The following is a 19,168-nucleotide window of genomic DNA, read 5'->3' as shown; positions in this document are numbered from 1 at the left end:
TATAATGAACTAGATGAGACTCAGTTGACCTAAATTTAAGGATATAACTTTTGTGTGCTAATGCTAATGTAAACATGAGCGTCAGTGCATGTGAATGTGGCTAGCCTAGCCTAGCCTAGCCGCTGAAACGTGATAATGCGGTCGCCAATCGACGTTAACGTGGTCCATGAAAAGGCTGCAAACACACATCTGCTACATTTAGCTAAGCTGCCGTTGCCGTGGTAACAGATGAGCGCTACTACAGTAGTTAATGTTTCATGAGGTGATTAGCAGGGTGACATTCATTTAGGAAGTCCTTCAGGGACTCGAACCGACAATCCTTTGATATCAGGACACAACGTAACCCAGTTAGCTTCTCAGGATGCTATGCTAGTGAAGGCATGCGACATGTGTCGCCACGGCAACCGCCCCCAACATGGGACGGGATGCTCGTGTGTGTGACCTTAATACACTCTTTAAAGCCGTGGTCTTTGTGTGTGGAGATAAGCCACCTAGATAGGCTTTTACACAACAGGCGCACTTGCTCAAACTCACCAGGACGCGCCCCGTCAGCGTCTGCGCCGAGATCATGACCCCCGCCCAGTCCTTCACCGATGTCATCCAGCCCACCTCGCTCGCCGCCCCCTCGTTCTTGTCCGTCCGCTTGAGGACGCCGTCGCCCGTGACGACCCGGTGGACTTCCTGAAAGGACACGAAAAGAACGTGATGTCAACACATAGAAAGAGTTGAAAAAGAATAAAATTAAGAATTAAATTATTATATTATTAAGACACAAACACAGTAGAATGAAGGCTAATATTTTATTAAAGCAAAAAACACTGACTCATCATACAAAATACACTAGAACACTGAATTAATATGTAAATGCGAAAAATAATTACATTTGAAAAAAAATATTTAATGACTAAAAACAACTTATATAGTCGTCCCTCGTCAATTGGTTCCACACCTGACAGTATTCAATATTAATAAATGGAATATTTTCATAGTAGGAGCATAGAAAACCTGTTTATGACTTAAATAGATCTTTTTCAATTATTAGAGCCCCGCAGACATGAAATAACACCCCTATAGTCGCCTTTACTCTCCTATTATTCATTGTTTACACCTCTTACTGCTGCAGGGACACAAAACGGACCCGAGCTAGCGAGTTAGCCTTGAACTTAAGAAGCCAAAGACTTACCACTTCCACAAGAAATAGGAGGATAACTCCCCCCCACCCCAATCTATCATGTCGGAGATGCCTTGGCTGACTTCATGCATGGCGTTACTGCCACCTAGTAACCAGAATACTGCATATCACTTGTATTGCAATGTTTTGACTAATAATAGAACATTGTCTTTTATTATTATTACAATATTACTTTAATTACTTTACTTGTTTATCACAGCAACAACAAAATTGAGCAGAGATCACTTTGACTAAAAACGGGGGAAAACAAAATGACGTATGACAGATTTATAACAAAAAAATTTCAAATATGATGTATAATCAGCAAACATTCCTTTTATTATGAAAAATGGCTTATCTTTCCAAAATCTCAACAACAACAAAATTAGCAAAATATATATATATTTTCAACAAAACATACTTATTTTACAAAAACAACAAATCTGCACCAATTCATCTGCAAAAACAATACCAATTTTAAAATAAATAAAAAAACATTTGAAAGTTTTCCCATCATGCATTGTGTCCAAGCCATACATCCACTGGGGCACTGGAAGGGTTTGCTCAGACAAAATGCATTATGGGAAAATTTCAAATATTTTTTTTTCTCATTTTAAACTGATTTACATGTTTGTATATTAATTAGGAATACCTTGTGAGTGTTAAGTTGCTGTGTGATGAATTTAGTGTTCTTTGTAAGATGACACGGTGAGTCAGACAGTTATGCTGAGTCATGATATCCTGCAATTTCACATGAAATATCATTTCATGTGGGATTATAGTGAACGAATGTAGTGTGTGTAGTACACGAAGAGCCTCCAGTGTGAGCATGTGCATATATGCAATGTATATGGTTACAGTACATGTATGTACATGCACAGTAGTGATAGTAGTACTGTAAACAGAGAGTGCAAAGAGAGCAAGCAAACACAAGGTTCAGGCCAACATGACAGACATCTTCTGTGTGATGGTGTCACACATCACGCCATCCACCCCCCCCCCCCCCAAAAATAGTCCATGACACAAAGCCGGAATTGACACACATGCGGTGCGCCTTGTAGTCCATGCCGGTGATCATGGAACGACACATGTACTATTGTGTGTCCCTGCAAGGTGAAAGGATCTGCCTTCAAAGCCTGCAGACCCCCACTACAACCCCCCCCCCACACCCCCACCATGCAACGCAACACGTGTCTCCACCAGACCATAAATTTTATGTTTTGTTTTTAGCACCACAGCATGAATGGACGCGGCCACATGCGACAGTTGTGGTTCGATGGCATGTATGTACTGTACATGTGAAGACAAATACTACAAATAAATAAGATATATATATATGTATATATATATATATATATATATATAGTAATTTATGCTCGAGTTAAAAAGTTTCGCCAATAAACTAAAATATGCTACGCGTGTCGCGTCAATGCGCTGAGCAAACATACGTCACCAGTTCCATTCCTGGAGGTCATAATGATGGAGTAAGGAGACAATGCTGTGATGCTGGAGCACAGTTACCTTAGTTACTGTTGCTAGGTCTCACAAAGATGGACACAAGCTGCTTCCAACTAAATGTGCCGTCAAAGACGGGGATTGATTTGGAGTTGGATACGCTACACCGATTTATTCTCACTTGCTAATTTTGTGTCTTATCCCACAAATTGTCCATAGGTATGAATGTGAGTGTGAATGGTTGTTTGTCTATATGTGCCCTGTGATTGGCTGAAAATGAATGAATGAATAATTACTATGAGTTATGCACAGCCTGAAAACCTGCAAATGATGTCACCCCCCCGCTGTCCCCCCGCCAACCCAACCCCCCCATTAATCACCTCCACTTTTAGCGGCAAATTGATGGCTGCACTCTGAAATTCAATTAGGCAAGGAGGCATTAAGTAGAGGCCAGACGACCGCGGTGCTCGATTCCCGCAGCGCCTCGTCACAGCGCTTGCAACGCGGTAAAGCCTGATATCGGGACATCCGTGCTAATTCCGTACAGAAGCACAAAAGAACGGACACGATGTTGCATTTTGATCCCAAAATATTTGGACGCAAGTCCGACATTCATTGTTCCGTAGAACAACGGCATGAACGGACTGAGTCCTTTTGCCAAGTGCAGAGTGTAGTAGAAATTCTATTTGTAGATTTCAATATATTTTCATGTATTTGTTGATACTTTTATTGTACTTTTGTTAAAAGTAATGTTAAAATATAATAAATTATTATAATAAATTAATAATATAAACAATTATAAACAATAATTAAATATTAATAATTAATAAATATTATTTAATTATTAAATAATAATATACTAAATAATAATATTATAAATAATTAATAATATAAATATATATAATAATACATTATTTATATTATTTTATATTTTATAATATATTTTTCAGCATTCAAGTTACAAGTCAATATAATCTACTTTCTATAAAACATACATAAATCATTTAGATTTATGTATGTAAATATTAAGGATTGGTACTTCACATTTTTATATGTTAAAATAAATTATTATAATGAATTAATAATATAAATAAATATTATAAATAATAATTAAATATTCAAAATTAATACATATTATTTGATTATTAATTATTAAATAATATAATAATGCAATAAGTAATATTATAAATAATTAATAATATAAATATAATTAGATTTATGTTTGTAAATATTAAGGATTGGTACTTCATATTTTACAGGTAAAGTAGCTGATATTATAATTATTGAAATATGGCAAGAAAGATAATATAATAAATGTCTAATAATAGACACACAAGTCATCAACATCGACTTTTTGACTTGACTTTTACTTCTCCGTAACTCGCCGCTCGTGATGGCTCAGTTGGTTTCTACGTAATCAGAATAACAAAGATGAACCTCGCATCTCCGTGCGTAGCTTGAAATGCCAACGGCTAGCAAGAGCAAATCAGGAGGGGGGGGGGCTTAATGTCAGCTGACTGATGTCACATGACATCTACCAAGCGACGTTTACACGACCAACCCAAACTACCTTGGCGATCTACCGGTCGCTTGTGATCTACGTAATGGCCACTTCCTGCTCGAGGTCGTGGAGAGCTGTGGTCCTAATTGGGCGTCAAACATCAAATATCAAATATGGACGCTGAAGACGATGCTTTTTAATGGCGGGGGCGGGGGGGTAGAGGTCAAACAAGAGAGCTTCACAATGTCCAATTACTCTCCTCGGGCAATGATTTGATCTGAAAGGTCAGAGGCAGGAAGCTTGGGGGTGGGGCTGGGGGGGGGGTATTTATGAGTCATTGGCATTTCTGGCTATTGTCATACATTCATACCAATCAATATTCATCAGGCAACACTTTATCACAAGGGCGTCCAAACGTTTGTACCAAAGGTCTTGGATACGGGGGTCATTTTGATAGTTTGCATTTAGTGACGGAAAAAATGATATAATGTGTGAAAAATGCTAAACTTTCACATAAAGCTAGGCGATATAAGTGAGTTTCAAGATGGCGCCGCCCGAGTGCAAGCTAGTTACGACATCCCCTGCAGCTGTTAGCATCAGATATCCTAGCGAAAATATGGATTTGAGAGGCTGCATAGTGGGAGTGAGCGGCGAAAAAGACGGTATAAAGGTTTTCAACCATGTTTAGCATCTGTCGTCATGGGGAACGTGAGATGGAAGCGCTAACGCCGCTAACCCGGTTGCAGAGACTAGCGTGAGTGCAGAACGACGATACCATTGTTTATATTTTAATAAAACTTTGCACACATATTTAGCTTTGACATTTGTCTAAATTGTTTATGAAAAAAATATCGATATATATCGTAATATCAATATTAAACCTAAATATATCAGGATATGAGTTCTGGTCCATTTCACCCAGTGCTGCTTTCACATAATTTTGAAGGCTAATATTTTGATGAAAATGCTACATTTCATAACAAAACCAATATGCTTCAAAAAAATTCTAAAATTCTACCACAAAGATATTGCAAAAACATTTTGATGCCAAATGAAAAATTCACACAAATTCTAGAATCTTCCCTCATTTATCGCAGTTAATTGGTTCCAGGCCCAACAATGATAAGTGAATTTTAGTGAAATAGGATTCCTTATTTTTGTCGTTAGCATAGGCATATAAAAGGTGACAAATAATAATAATAATAAAATTATTTTAAAAAGTATAAATTATAAAAAGTAATAAAATTGTGTTATTTATTATACTTTTTAAAGTCACGGTTGCAACTACAACTACACAATATCTTTTTTGGTCAAACAACAAACTTAAAGATGACCCCCCCATCAAACGGATACCTTCAACGCTAATAGAAGACGTGGCTAATGATGCTCATTTTTTGCAAAAGCGCATCAATGATTCAGCGCTTTTGGAATATAAATCACCTTAATAGAATCCTTTCTGCTTAATCTTGACTATGAAAAGCAGAAGAAGCGCGTCCACGCATCAGGACAAAGACAAAAACGGCGGTGTTGTTTGTGCCGCTAATGACTTGCAGGGACGAAGGGGGAGGTGGTGGTGGGAGGTGCTCCTCCAACACAACACAACCTGCCACATCTCACCACCCAGACAAGTGCATAACACCCAGATTGACTCGTAGAATGAATGGCCGCTTTCTTGCCAGTTGCCTAGCAACACACACACACACGTATAAAAAGAATAGTACCGGTTTAAACGTACGTAAACTCGTATGTGTGTGTGTGTGCGTCGCCGACTTTTTTGACGTTGAGGTTCATTCTGGGATAAAAAGAAAAGGAAGGAGGCATCACAGCATATCATAGCAATCCCCAGATACAATGCAACTCCCACAGGTGCTTGGTAGGGTCGGGTATTGAGTCTCAAGCAACGATGGGAATCGGGACTAACATTTAGATTCTCTAGGGATTGTTTTTATGTTTTTATTTTATTTACTACTTTACCAAAAAAAAAAAAGAAAAAAAAAGTTTGGTTCAAAGGAGACCAATTATGGTCTGTAAATGAAGCAAAACAATAAATTGTGATAAAATAAAAAAGCATCTGACAAATTATAACAAAAAATCATGTATGTACATTGAAAACAAAATGAGGCTTAACATCGACCCTTGTGGTACCCCCTTGGAAACCTTGACCCAGTTACAGTATATGGACGCATTGTGATCTACCGAAAAAAAATAATAATTACATAACATCTTTTATGAAAATGGAAAAATGGAAAAAAAAAAACTTCATGGATGGTGGCCAGCCAATCACAGGGCACATATAGACAAACAACCATTCACACTCACATTCATACCTATGGACAATTTGGAGTCGCTAATTAACCTAGCATGTTTTTGGAATGTGGGAGGAAACCGGAGTACCCGGAGAAAACCCACGCATGCACGGGGAGAACATGCAGAGTTTACCAAGGGTGGAATTGAACTCGGGTCTCCTAGCTGTGAGTCCTGCATGCTAACCACTCGTCCAAAACCAGTCGTACTGACAATTTTTCTTTTGGTTTGGAGAGTTTTTGGTAATTTTTTGAGCGATGGTCTCAAACTTTTGATCGCCTATTTCAGTTTAATTGTTCTTTTCAAGAAAATGTTTTTGCATATTGCAGCTCGACCTAAAACAATATCAACGATACGGCTGATTTTTATATCATGCTTAAAGTAAATATCGATATTTTTAAAAAATATCGATAATCCTTCCCAGCCCAGGTGAAAATTTTTATGACCGTGCCGCTACAAAACATCGGAATCGAGAATCATTGGAAACCAGAATCGAAACAAGGAATCAGAAATTGAATCATTCAAATTCAAACGATGTCTAAAAATAGTGCCGGCAGGGTTTCTTGTTACAGTTGTGGCTGTAGGCAACCTCCTAATATATATTTTATCAACTCCACAGAATTTCAGTGTCTTTATCTATCTCTGCATGCGCTTTAAAATGATATTCAGACGCTTTTTCATGCACTCCAACTCATTATCAAAGTAAAACATAAAGTTTTTTATTTCATCTCCCCAAATATTGCCTTCTCATGACAGTGGGACTTAATTGTAAACACATCCAACACAAAGGTCAGAGAAAAGGTCAGCAAGCTCTTCCCCAAAGAGGAGCAAAAAGGTGAATTCTCCACTAAAAAACAAAGCAAAACAAAGCAAAACAATAGGTCACTACACAACAGAAACATTGAAAGTGGCACAGCATGGTCGCCTTGGGCCAAACGCTGACGTAACGTAGCAGGCCCTGTTCCTGGGATATTATGAAATCATTTCCAGGGATTAGTTTAGTTTGTTGTTAACCTGGGACTCGGACGCCCACACAAGCATGCTGACCGCAACGCTCTCCGTTACAATGAAATGAGGGAACGGGATGAACCCTAAAAAGGATGGAAGCGTGTTATGTGGATATCGGCTAAGCGTCACATACGGGACATCCCATAAGGGACATCACATCCGTGTACACTCATGTAGCCTGCATGAACACTGCTACTTTTTACATATCAACATTTCTCCCAATGAGGAAAAAAATATTACAGGAAGTGGTCCACAAAATGTTATCATAGTGATCCATACCGGATACCGGATTGGTTCTAGACGTGCGGAACGCGTCTCCAGTCAGGTAATACAAATGTCAAAATGACTGCATGAGTGATACTACATGTCTAGACGGTGCTGATAATGTAAAAAAAATATTTATAAGATCATAAAAATATTTGATATGATCTAATACTCAAAATATTCAACTTAAAAAGAAGGAATCTGGCAGCCATTGGCCAATAAACTGCTCTGCTGGGAATAATGGGAATAATGGGAATAAGTTAAAATAGCTGAAACTCTTGTTTTGTATGTTTCTTAGCTACCCTTTTTAGTGTTAAGTTACAGTGTGATGATTTTAGCCTTCCATCCAGGTTGACACCGTGACTCAGACTGCGATTTACAAATGGCATTACTTTTTTGTACTAAATCCCACTGAATTTCCCGTAGCAATTAAAAATAAATACTATTTGATTAGAAAAATTTGCATTTGTTTTTCCTGGAAAAGTCTAAAATATGTTACTCCTATTACTACTACAAACATTTACAGGGTTCAGTACACAAAGTCAGCAGGCAATATCTTGGCTATGGACAAGAATCTCATGTAAAAGTCTAAAAAAATAGCACAAATCGCCAAAACAACAGGCTTTCATTGCAGGTTTAAATGATCTCACGACAGGCACGATAATATAAATAACATAGTAATCATAACAACAACAACACGGGCTACTGTTGTGGCCGTAATCTTGCTAAAACTCAACTCTGAACCCCCCGACATCACTTCCTGTCCCACGTGTCCAGAACACATTTATTGCAACACACACAAGTATTTATATCTTAAATTGCAATGTTTCGTCTAGTGTATTGGGTAATGGGAGAGTAGCGGCGACTATAGGGGTGCTATTTGACGTTTGGAGATCTCTAAAAATTTGGGTAATAGGAGAGTAGAGGCGACTATAGGGGTGCTATTTCACGTTTGGAGATCTCTAAAAATTTGGGTAATAGGAGAGTAGACGTGACTATAGGGGTGCTATTTCACGTTTGGAGATCTCTAAAAATTTGGGTAATAGGAGAGTAGAGGTGACTATAGGGGTGCTATTTCACGTTTGGAGATCTCTAAAAATTTGGGTAATAGGAGAGTAGAGGTGACTATAGGGGTGCTATTTGACGTTTGGAGATCTCTAAAAATTTGGGTAATAGGAGAGTAGAGGTGACTATAGGGGTGCTATTTCACGTTTGGAGATCTCTAAAAATTTGGGTAATAGGAGAGTAGAGGTGACTATAGGGGTGCTATTTCACGTTTGGAGATCTCTAAAAATGTGGGTAATAGGAGAGTAGAGGTGACTATAGGGGTGCTATTTCACGTTTGGAGATCTCTAAAAATGTGGGTAATAGGAGAGTAGAGGTGACTATAGGGGTGCTATTTCACGTTTGGAGATCTCTAAAAATGTGGGTAATAGGAGAGTAGAGGTGACTATAGGGGTGCTATTTGACGTTTGGAGATCTTTAAAAATTTAGGTAATAGGAGAGTAGAGGTGACTATAGGGGTGCTATTTCACGTTTGGAGATCTCTAAAAATGTGGGTAATAGGAGAGTAGAGGTGACTATAGGGGTGCTATTTCACGTTTGGAGATCTCTAAAAATGTGGGTAATAGGAGAGTAGAGGTGACTATAGGGGTGCTATTTCACGTTTGGAGATCTCTAAAAATTTGGGTAATAGGAGAGTAGAGGTGACTATAGGGGTGCTATTTCACGTTTGGAGATCTCTAAAAAAATTTGGGTAATAGGAGAGTAGAGGTGACTATAGGGGTGCTATTTCACGTTTGGAGATCTCTAAAAATGTGGGTAATAGGAGAGTAGAGGTGACTATAGGGGTGCTATTTCACGTTTGGAGATCTCTAAAAATGTGGGTAATAGGAGAGTAGAGGTGACTATAGGGGTGCTATTTCACGTTTGGAGATCTCTAAAAATGTGGGTAATAGGAGAGTAGAGGTGACTATAGGGGTGCTATTTGACGTTTGGAGATCTTTAAAAATTTAGGTAATAGGAGAGTAGAGGTGACTATAGGGGTGCTATTTCACGTTTGGAGATCTCTAAAAATTTGGGTAATAGGAGAGTAGAGGTGACTATAGGGGTGCTATTTCACGTTTGAGATCTCTAAAAATGTGGGTAATAGGAGAGTAGAGGTGACTATAGGGGTGCTATTTCACGTTTGGAGATCTCTAAAAATGTAGGTAATAGGAGAGTAGAGGTGACTATAGGGGTGCTATTTCACGTTTGGAGATCTCTAAAAATTTAGAAAGTTGCAAAAAGGTTTTCCGTGCTCTGTTAACATATTTAATTTATGAATACGGAATTCTACTTTGCGGGAATTCACTTATGGTCGGGTCTGGAACCCAGGATTATTGTATTATGTTTCATTTGAACACAAAAGTGTAAAAACTGGTACAACTACAGAAATGTATTAGGATTTAGTAGACAAGGCACTGCCGTGTCGTCAGTGGAAAAGTGACAATTTACTTTTCACTTTCAGTACACTGTAAATATGTACATATTTACATAATATTTACCTGCCTACATGTCCACAAAAACAGTATTTGCCGAACAAAGGCAAAGCTAAATGATGTAACTTGCTTGCAGTCGCTTCAGGTGGAGAACGAAACCCGCTTTTCCAATATAAAGCCCCCAAGAGTCGCCTCCAGTGAGGACATCCAACAAGTGTCAAGTGTAAAAGAAAGCTAAGCGGTCGCCCCCTCATCCAAGTGACGCTGCACGTGCATGGAGGTGGTCCTTACCTTCTTCTTGGCTCGGCAGTGGCAGCAGACGGTCCACAGGTATTTGAGGGTCCTCCATAAGAGAATGATGAAGAGGCCCCCGAAGAAGGTGACCATGGAGGAGGCCAGGAAAGCCCACCACATCCGCTGACCGTTGCTGTCGCACGGCACGTCCGGCGAGAAGGGGATGATCATGTTCATCTTGGCGATGTGGACGGAAGGGTCCGGGGTGAACCTCTCCCTGCTCTTCGGCATGGTTGACACCCAAGGCGCCGTCACCTGTCAACACAAGTTGGGGTGTCGCTTCAGGCCACCCACCACCACCACCACCCTCCTCCTCCTCCTCCTCCCCGGCCCTGAAAGCCTTCTCACGCCAACAGCGGCTGAGCCATATTGAGTCAGCCGCCCTCCAGCCGCTTCTAATCGGCACCAAAAGTTGAGTGGGAGCCGCTGGGGACAACTTCCTGTCAAATGAGGGGATCAGGCGTCACGATGCGCGCACACGCCCCGGTTGCCTCGTGCGTCATTCGGTACGTAAACATGCAATTTTAGCACCTACAAATACGCACATATGATTATAAAATGTAAGTACATTGAATATACTTAAAAAACAACAGTAGCGCAAGTCGTCGAGTGGCTGATGGCGTCCGGCTAACACGCGCTGGAAGGCGGTCTTAAAAGATGGAAGATTTACAGGTGGTGGTGGTGGAAGCAGGGGCGGAGCTAAAGAGGGCAGACTCGATTCTTATCCGGAGGGGGGCTGCTTGTTTATACACAGACTAGTGATGACGTGAGGAATTTAAAACCGAACTTTTTTTTTGTTATATGAAAATAGTTGTTATATTTACTGACACTATCACAACTGTTATCGATGGCAACTCCATAATTTTATTCAATTAAATGATCAAATTATTAAATAAAAAAAAATGAATGGTCTTTGTTGGTTAATATGTGGCTGTTAAAATCATTACATACTGTAGCAGCTGAAAATAATTAGACAATGAAGCAGATGAATGAGGTTTTCAGTGGGGAATTTACGCCACCCAGTGGTCAAATATGGTATTGCGCCCATTCAAAGGCTGTTTGAAGCTAGTATCTGGCCTGTTCATTAAGTGTACTTTTTGTAGTAAATCCTGCTATGATTAGCCGTCCCCTTTTTTTTTTTAACGAAACAGTGAATTACTTTTTGTACAAGTAACAAAAAAAAAATATTATTTTTACAAATATCATTAATTAATGTTATGTATTGCCATCCTTCCATAGAGAGGAAAAGCTAATGTTTTTTTGTTTGATAGCTTTTATTATTATATTTTTTTATTAAACCTCCAAAGGAGTAAGTGCCTCACTTGCCTTTAAGTACTAAATTCTACTAAATACTTCCTGAGTGATTGGAAAAAAAAAAAAAAAACAGCATCAGCATGCATGCCATTATTCGTACCCTTTTTAATCAATGTAGAATTTTCACTCTGACAAATCCTTTCAGAAGATGAAATGTTGAAAATGTGTTAAAATCTGATAACCGATCATGAACCACATGACGTAAAAACATCCTTTTCTTCTGGAACACTAAAAAAAAAAAAATAATAATGAAATCAAATTGGCAATTGAAGTAGAACACGCAGACCGCTTTGTAGCTTTGATGGCGCTGAATAATAAATATCGGAAAAAAAGCTTGGCACGGCACAGTGACTGAAATGATGAAGAGCAGAAAAAAAAAAAAAAAAAAGGCAGGACGTAATGTAACCAAACCATTAATCTTCTAATTGAATGATTTCATCAAATATATACATAGTACATGTCAGCTTGCATGGTGGTCCAAAGTGTTTTGTTTTTTAAAGGAGTGCTACTTATAGATAGCAAAGCATTTATTCAAGTAGTATTAAATACTAGTGTAAACAACTATGTGTAGTACAGTACATCACTATTGCCTATAGTGTGCATATATCATGAGTATCAGTGCTGACAATGCTTAGTGGAACTTGGAAGAGTTTTAACATGTCAGATGTTATTTGAAGCATGCCATAACGGACAGCGTGTTTTGTGTCGTTTTTTTTTTTTTTTTTTTTTTAAGGCCCCCCATCAGGGATCCACACAACTTTATTCTGTTCCTGCTCAACAATGGCGGCGATCTGAGTGCAAATGAAGGAGACACTGCCTCCTTGGACAACGCCTGCAGAAAGAAAAGTGACAAAGGGTGAGGGACGGAGAAGTCAGTGGAAACGGTGTAGTAGTGGGTGTGGAGAGATACAATCCTTGGGTCCTTGTTTAATCACAGCACAAAAAAATAATAAAATATTTGAAATTGAAATGTCTCGTATATGTCGACAAAAATGTACTTTGTATGAATTTTGCTCATCATACACAATCCTTATGTGAAACTCCATCACACACGTTTCTCTTTTGTGTGCGTTCTAAAGCTAGAAAAACAGCTAGCTTATGGGAATAAAGCCCTAAAAAAAACTAAAAAAAACAGCAACAATATTGCATTGCACAATATTGGCATTGTTATTGTAGGAGCTAACACCGAAGAACTACTTTTCTGGCGTAGTGACACAAAGCCTCACGCTACTACAAAGTAGTGATGTGCAACACCACTGATTTATTTTCTGATTCAATACTGAATAAAATTCAGGCTGGTATTTGTGATACCGATCTGATGCTTTTTGCAAATACAGTATTTGCCCCGCCCACTCCTGATTATAAAAAAAAAAGTGAAAAAGTGATGCTAGTATGCTAACAATAGCATTTTTCCAGTGTGAAATGCCCTTCCCGGATTAAAATATTTTTATTTTGCTGGTAAGGAATCAGGAACTCCAACCACTTCTCCCTGATGTTTGCCTCGTTCGAAATTGTAAACAAATGTAGCTTTCCCTTGTACTCAATGAAATACTACTACTACTACTACTACGGAGACATTGCTAACACTGTAAAAAGCGAAGAAGAGCTTGGATGAGTACAGAAAGTGTATTAGCCTACAGTACACGCCCATATAAGGAAGCCTGTCACTCTGTGACATCACAGAGAGCCACAGTTAGAAAAAAACTCATCCCAAACTTCTTTCAGGCCCCCGCCTTGATATGAAAGTTTAAAGTTTGATATGGATGCTGTATGGTATCATGTACCCAGAAAAAAATTATTACGTTTGATTCATGTTCATGTTAAAGGTTAAATAACTGTTAATAGTTATCCTCCCTGTCCGTGTGGAAGTGGTAAGTTTTTGGCTATTTAAGTTGAAAGGAAATAACTTGAAGGCTACCGTTTAGGTCGCTAGCTCTCTAGTTTGCGAGTTAGCATGCGTCTCAAGACCCTGCAGTTGCATTTTCTTTATTCTTGATTTGTTTATTTTTCATCTTATTTTGTGAATAAAAAGTAAGATATTTGAGAACAGTGGAATATTTTATCAGAGCTTTTCTTGTAGAAAATTTTCTTTGCCCCTTGTTTCCGCTCACCCGTGAAAAAGCGACTGTAGTCCTGCTCGGTCTTCTGAGCCGACTCAAACTGTTCCTTGGAGAGCTTCTGGGAGAGCTTATCCCGCAGGTACTGAGGGTCCTTCTGCTCTCTGAGAACACAGGAGAGACACCCGGTCAGCATGCATCATGAATCATTTCGGCCTCGGTCACCACCGGCTTCCGGGACACTCCCAGTGGGGTTGGGAGGAGGTCCACGCAAGCCGTGAAGCAGAGCCACAAGGCGCCATTGGGAATTCCCTGGACAGCTGGCACTCAGCTGATGAAAAGAGTGGAGGCTTAGCCGGGAATCAATCTCCTCCATGTTGTTTTGTTTTTTTTTCCACAGACGAGTGGGCGTGGGCGTGAGTGCAGCTTGAGGAAGTAGGATGCTCCGTGGCCGGGCAGAGGGAGTTAATCCATCCCGTGCTATTACAAACGGGTGGTGAAGGGGGGGGGGGGCTTTTAGATCCTGCAATCATCCGCTGGAAAACAGCACCAGGTGGGAAGTACATTGCGTGGTTTATGATCCTCCCCTGTTGTGTCGGCATCGTTATGCGATTACGAGAGATGCGGCGGCCATGTTTATGTCGTCATTCACACACAATGGAAACTATGCAACACAAATTAAAAAAAAAAAAAAAAAAAAAGGCATGGATGTACTCACTTTATCTGCTTGGCATTTTTGTAGCGAATGAATATGACGATTGGGTAGATGTGAACGCTGTGAAGGCGTTCGATGGCGTGAGGGGCAATGTCAAGCAAGCAGTGAGAGTCCTGCCAGAGAAGATGGCGACCACGAGAGAGAGAGAGAGAGAGAGAGAGAGAGCACGGGAGGATGGGGATGGATGTGAAAACACAAACAAGTCAAAAGCAATAAATAAATAAGTATAATGCATCAGCGAACGTGTGCGGCGGACATTTTTTTTTTTTTTTAAGAGTCTACCTGCTCTGTGATCTCCTTTATGGACGCCACTGTCGTCACGTCAAAGTGGCCGCTGCGTCGCTTGTAGTCGATGAACACGCAGTCCTTGACTCCGCGCTCGATGGCCTGCTGAGACGCCTTCATGATCTCTGCAGGAAACAATCGTGTCGTGTTTGAGCAACAGGAAAGATGCAGTACTTCCTGCGGTGGCACAGTACTGACACCTAGTGACCAGTGTAGAATACTACATATCACATCTTTAAATACGTTTTCTGAATGCCTTAAGTCTGTACTTTAGTTTATTTAGACATTTTCTATGCTTGAAAATGCTTAATTTAGGCCAGAAATATATTTATACATCATTTATATTTATATATATTTATATATAATATATATATCACCTCGTACTTTGGTACGTGACAAAAATAAATGCCAAATAATACCTTCCCACATGCACATGCAAAACTTTAAATTATTATTTATTCAAAATTATTTAAATTATTTGTACAAATTACTGTTTACGTTTTACATTGTTCATATTTGATGTCATCTATTTATTCTCTGCATTATTATTTATTATTATACGGGAGCCAGGCAACGACATTTCGTTGGCAATTTCACTGCTGTGTTATTGTGCAATGACAATAAAGGAAGTCTATATATCTAAAATAAAAAAAAATAATAAAAAAACAATTTTATGAAAGCAGGAAGTGAACAAATGTAACAGTTACTGATTATACTTTGCTTCTTCCTACTCCTTTTGGACATGTGGAACTGGGAACTGATTATGGGATGCACTCAAATGTTCAAATGAAATAAAACCATTACCATATTTTTTTTAAAAAAGGCTGTAGTAATGAAATATGAATTATTTATTATTTGTGGTATTTGAAAAATATACCAAAAAAAATACTATATTGGTAAAAAGTGAAGCTATGAATTTGTGGTGCAAAATAAATTTCAATGAAACAAATTTAAACCAATTTAACTCTTTCATTCTAGCGTATTTCCACAGCATTTCAGTCCAGCTTCAGCTTCCCGAACAGGCTCCCGTGTTCAAAATTCTAAATTTAGATTTTCACACTATTTCCAAGTGTTCCAGTTTTGGTTTAGTTTTTCAGAATTCACACTCAATGTCTGCAGACATCGAGTAAATAAAGCCGCAATTGAAGTGGATCGTGAATCTCTTCTTAACCACAAACAGTCGGTTGTGTCAGTAACATTACATTGATGATGCAATATGCACCAGGAAGTGTGCTGTCAAGGTCAACATGTGAAAATTCACTTATTGCAGTCGGGTCTGAAACCAATTAACCGTGATAAATGAGGAACCAAGTTGGTCCAAAGACATCTTACCGGGAAGACAGCGACAGAACCTGTCGGGAGCCTCATTCACCAACATGTCCTTGCTGGCCTCCGCCAACGGACCCAAGATCAGCACCGGTCTGGGGGCTAAGCACTCCACCTTCTGGACCCGCTGGTACAGGAGGCTGGTGCCATCTGAGCAGGTAACAACACAAATGGTGCTTTTTTGTTTGTTTTTTTTTTTTGTTCGGTGTGAGACCTCACCTTCTGTGATGGGTAAATAATCGGACATCATGGCATCCCCCAACATCAGGTCCTTGCCGTCTTTGGAGCCGTTGCGTTTGTGCTTCAGCCTCCTGCGAAAGAAGGACTTGCGGGCGGCCGCAGACATGGTTTTGCCGCCGCCGCCATCATCTTTCATATCAGCCATCCCGTGCCTCCTGTAGAACTCCTGGTCCATCCTTAGGAGACGACAATCCTTCTTAAAACAGGAAGTGGTGTCTGCAGGAAAAGCACGGGGCGTAGACTTACATGTATTTGCCCGGAATCTGCCCTTTCTCCAACTTCTGCGCTTTCTCGTCAAGTTGCCACGCTATCCAGTAGTCAAAGTTGCCGTTTGGTAGGGTGTCCTCAACGTACAGGATGTCGTCCTTCTTAAAGCTTAGCTCCTGCTCGCCGTCGGCAACCCTCTCATAAAGCGTCCTATCAGCAGAATGGGAATAAAGAATAAACGGCTGCTTATTTAAGCTGTGGACTGTGATGCTAACATGTGACAACAACCGATTTCATAAAGTCTGACTGCATACCTGATGAAAAATCCATCTCCGGGGATCTCTTTGGCGGCAGCGAGCTCATCGGCGCAGTTCTTCACCTTAAACGTGGCAGTTTCAGCCGGTTTTATCAACTCGATGTAAGCCTCCTCCTTGGTTTTGTTCTTCATGCTGACGCCGTTGTACTGTCGGAAAACAGACAGGACACCAAAAGCCAAGTGAGTCACCACATAACTGTTATCCTCCCTATCCGTGTGGAAGTGGTAAGTTTTTGGCTATTTAAGTTGAAAGGAAATAACTTGAAGGCTACCGTTTAGGTCGCTAGCTCTCTAGTTTGAGAGTTAGCATGTGTCTCAAGACCCCGCAGTTGCGCAATATGTTGTAAATAAAAAGAGTATAAATGTGACTATAGTCGTGTTTTGTCATGTCTACAGGGCTCTAATAATGCTTTGTTCATTTTAATCTGAAAAAAATCATTTGTCTACCCACCAACTATATGTGCTTTCTTAAGTTTTTATTATTTGCTGTTTTATATTATTATATTTATTTATTACTGATTAATTTTCTGATGCGGCCCAGTCTCGCCCAGACCCTAGCTCCAGTGGCCCCCAAGTAAATTGAGTTTGAGACCCCTGTACTAAACAATGACACTCACCAACAGGCGCACAGGCTGGGGGGCCCAGAGTTGCCTCCATGGGAGTAAAAGTAAATAATACACAGTAAAATGTAAAATACCTCCAGTATGAGGTCCCCAGGTCGGAGGCCATCGGGAGTTTTGGCAGGACTGTCCTCATCCAGGTTCTCCACAAAGATGCCGTAAAGGTTTCCTCCACAGATATGGACTCCCAGCTCCGTCTGGATCCTCTTTAACTTGACTAGTCTGGGCTCGGCGGTCCGTCGCAAACCTGAACTGGGAAGCCTGCGGGGGTGGGGAGGGAAAAAATATATTGTTTGCGATGGTATAGAGCAGTGGTGTTCAAAGCGCCGTTTGCGGCCCCGGTCTTGGTCACGGTTCACCGTCTCTGGTAGTGGGGCGGGGCTTGCTTGCTTGCTTTCATTCATTCTCAGTGACAATTATGCGTAATAAATATATATATGATATTTATGACTTTTTGGCTGACAGACATTTTTAATACTAATCGGCTTTTCACCTACATCACAAAACTGTTTTTTTCCTTGAAATATATATATACTGTAACCTCTTCATATCTACATATATATGTATATGTACACATATATATATATATATCACAGATGTGTAGTGTAAATAGTGCCATGTACGGTGTGTCCTACCTAAAGGAGGTATGGGGGCTGGTGGCCGGCGTGGTCTGCTTAGACGAGGACGTCACGGTGCCACCGAGGGTGTCGCCGACGGAGCGGTCGTCCGGTGTGTTGGCGCCGCTGTCCTGCGGGGTGGGCTGCTTGCTGATGGACTCCATACGAGAGCTGAGGTGAAGAGTTTTTTTTTTTTCCCGTGAGGAAATTCCACTGTTGCTTTGGATAAATGTTAACCACTACCTGGATAGAGAGTGATTCCCCAGCTGGAACATGTGAGGATTGTACTGAGCCAAGATGGTGACGGTGTCGCACTGCTGACCGATCACCAAGCGCGCCTGCTGTTCATTTGCATTGCGCAAGTTTATCCCATTAAACTGGACACCAAAGACGTTTGTCAGATACAGAAATGACAAAAATCAAACACAAGCGGCACCGGAGGCTATACTACCTCTAGGAGCTGGTCTCCGTACTCCAAATGAGCTTGGTAGGCGATGCTTCCCGCCGTCACTTTGGATACGAACACGCCGCCGTTCTCTCCGCTCACGATGGAGATCCCCAGCGGTTCCGCCCCTTTCTGCACCGTCACATGACGTGGCTCCTCCAGATAAGGTCTCACAAGTAAAAGAACAGATTTACTTTAAAGATAGCAGTAAGTTGTATTGAGTTCTGGAGCAGTTAGCCTTCGAGATCTTCCAGACTTTGCACCTCTTCCTGCAATATTTCTTCCACCCAAACTGTCCCCCCATTTCGCCGACCTCACTCCGCTGTGATTGGTCACACATACTATGCACACACAGCTTGTGCCTGGGCATGCCCATATACAGAAGTCCGGGTTGCACTGATGGAAATGGAACTCAGTGGTAAACAAAACTCTGCTTTCAGGGCTCAATTCCAAATCTTATTATTTGATGCGTTGGCATTGTTTAACACAACAATGCAACATTGTAACAATGTTGTAACAAACAAACAAAAGAGGATAACCATCATAGGT

At 40.3% G+C, this 19,168-nt stretch overlaps 2 protein-coding genes across 5 annotated transcripts in view; both read right to left on the bottom strand.

Annotated features, from left to right (window-relative positions):
• The window catches only part of LOC131109867 (calcium-activated potassium channel subunit alpha-1a-like), an 84,378-nt gene that overhangs the window by 46,114 nt on the left and 19,096 nt on the right, over window positions 1–19,168 (bottom strand). For 3 of the 4 annotated variants that reach the window (XM_058062310.2, XM_058062311.2, XM_078788734.1), the window contains exons 1-2: window positions 10,475–10,791; window positions 535–681 (exon numbers count right to left, since the gene is read on the bottom strand). In XM_058062310.2, the coding sequence (XP_057918293.2) occupies window positions 535–681; window positions 10,475–10,708 (381 nt within the window). In that variant the 5' untranslated portion in view covers window positions 10,709–10,791. Of the gene's footprint in view, window positions 1–534; window positions 682–10,474; window positions 10,792–19,168 lie in introns of those variants that run through there. The other variant, XM_078788735.1, reaches the window with a different exon arrangement.
• Window positions 11,877–18,814, bottom strand: LOC144895253 (disks large homolog 5-like; the record flags this gene model as incomplete). Its single annotated transcript, XM_078788736.1, has 11 exons — window positions 11,877–12,623; window positions 13,903–14,012; window positions 14,567–14,676; window positions 14,846–14,973; window positions 16,181–16,590; window positions 16,661–16,831; window positions 16,936–17,084; window positions 17,635–17,818; window positions 18,193–18,345; window positions 18,418–18,551; window positions 18,626–18,814. Coding segments are annotated over 11 exons (1,842 nt in total), but the record flags the coding sequence as incomplete, so codon positions are not given.

The sequence above is a fragment of the Doryrhamphus excisus genome, unplaced genomic scaffold (assembly GCF_037039965.1).
Source record: "Doryrhamphus excisus strain RoL-2023G ecotype Guam unplaced genomic scaffold, RoL_Dexc_Guam_v1.1 HiC_scaffold_24, whole genome shotgun sequence".
Classification (NCBI taxonomy): domain Eukaryota; kingdom Metazoa; phylum Chordata; class Actinopteri; order Syngnathiformes; family Syngnathidae; genus Doryrhamphus; species Doryrhamphus excisus.
The sequence above is the reverse complement of the archived record's forward strand: the minus strand, read 5'-3'. Positions and strand labels throughout refer to the sequence as shown.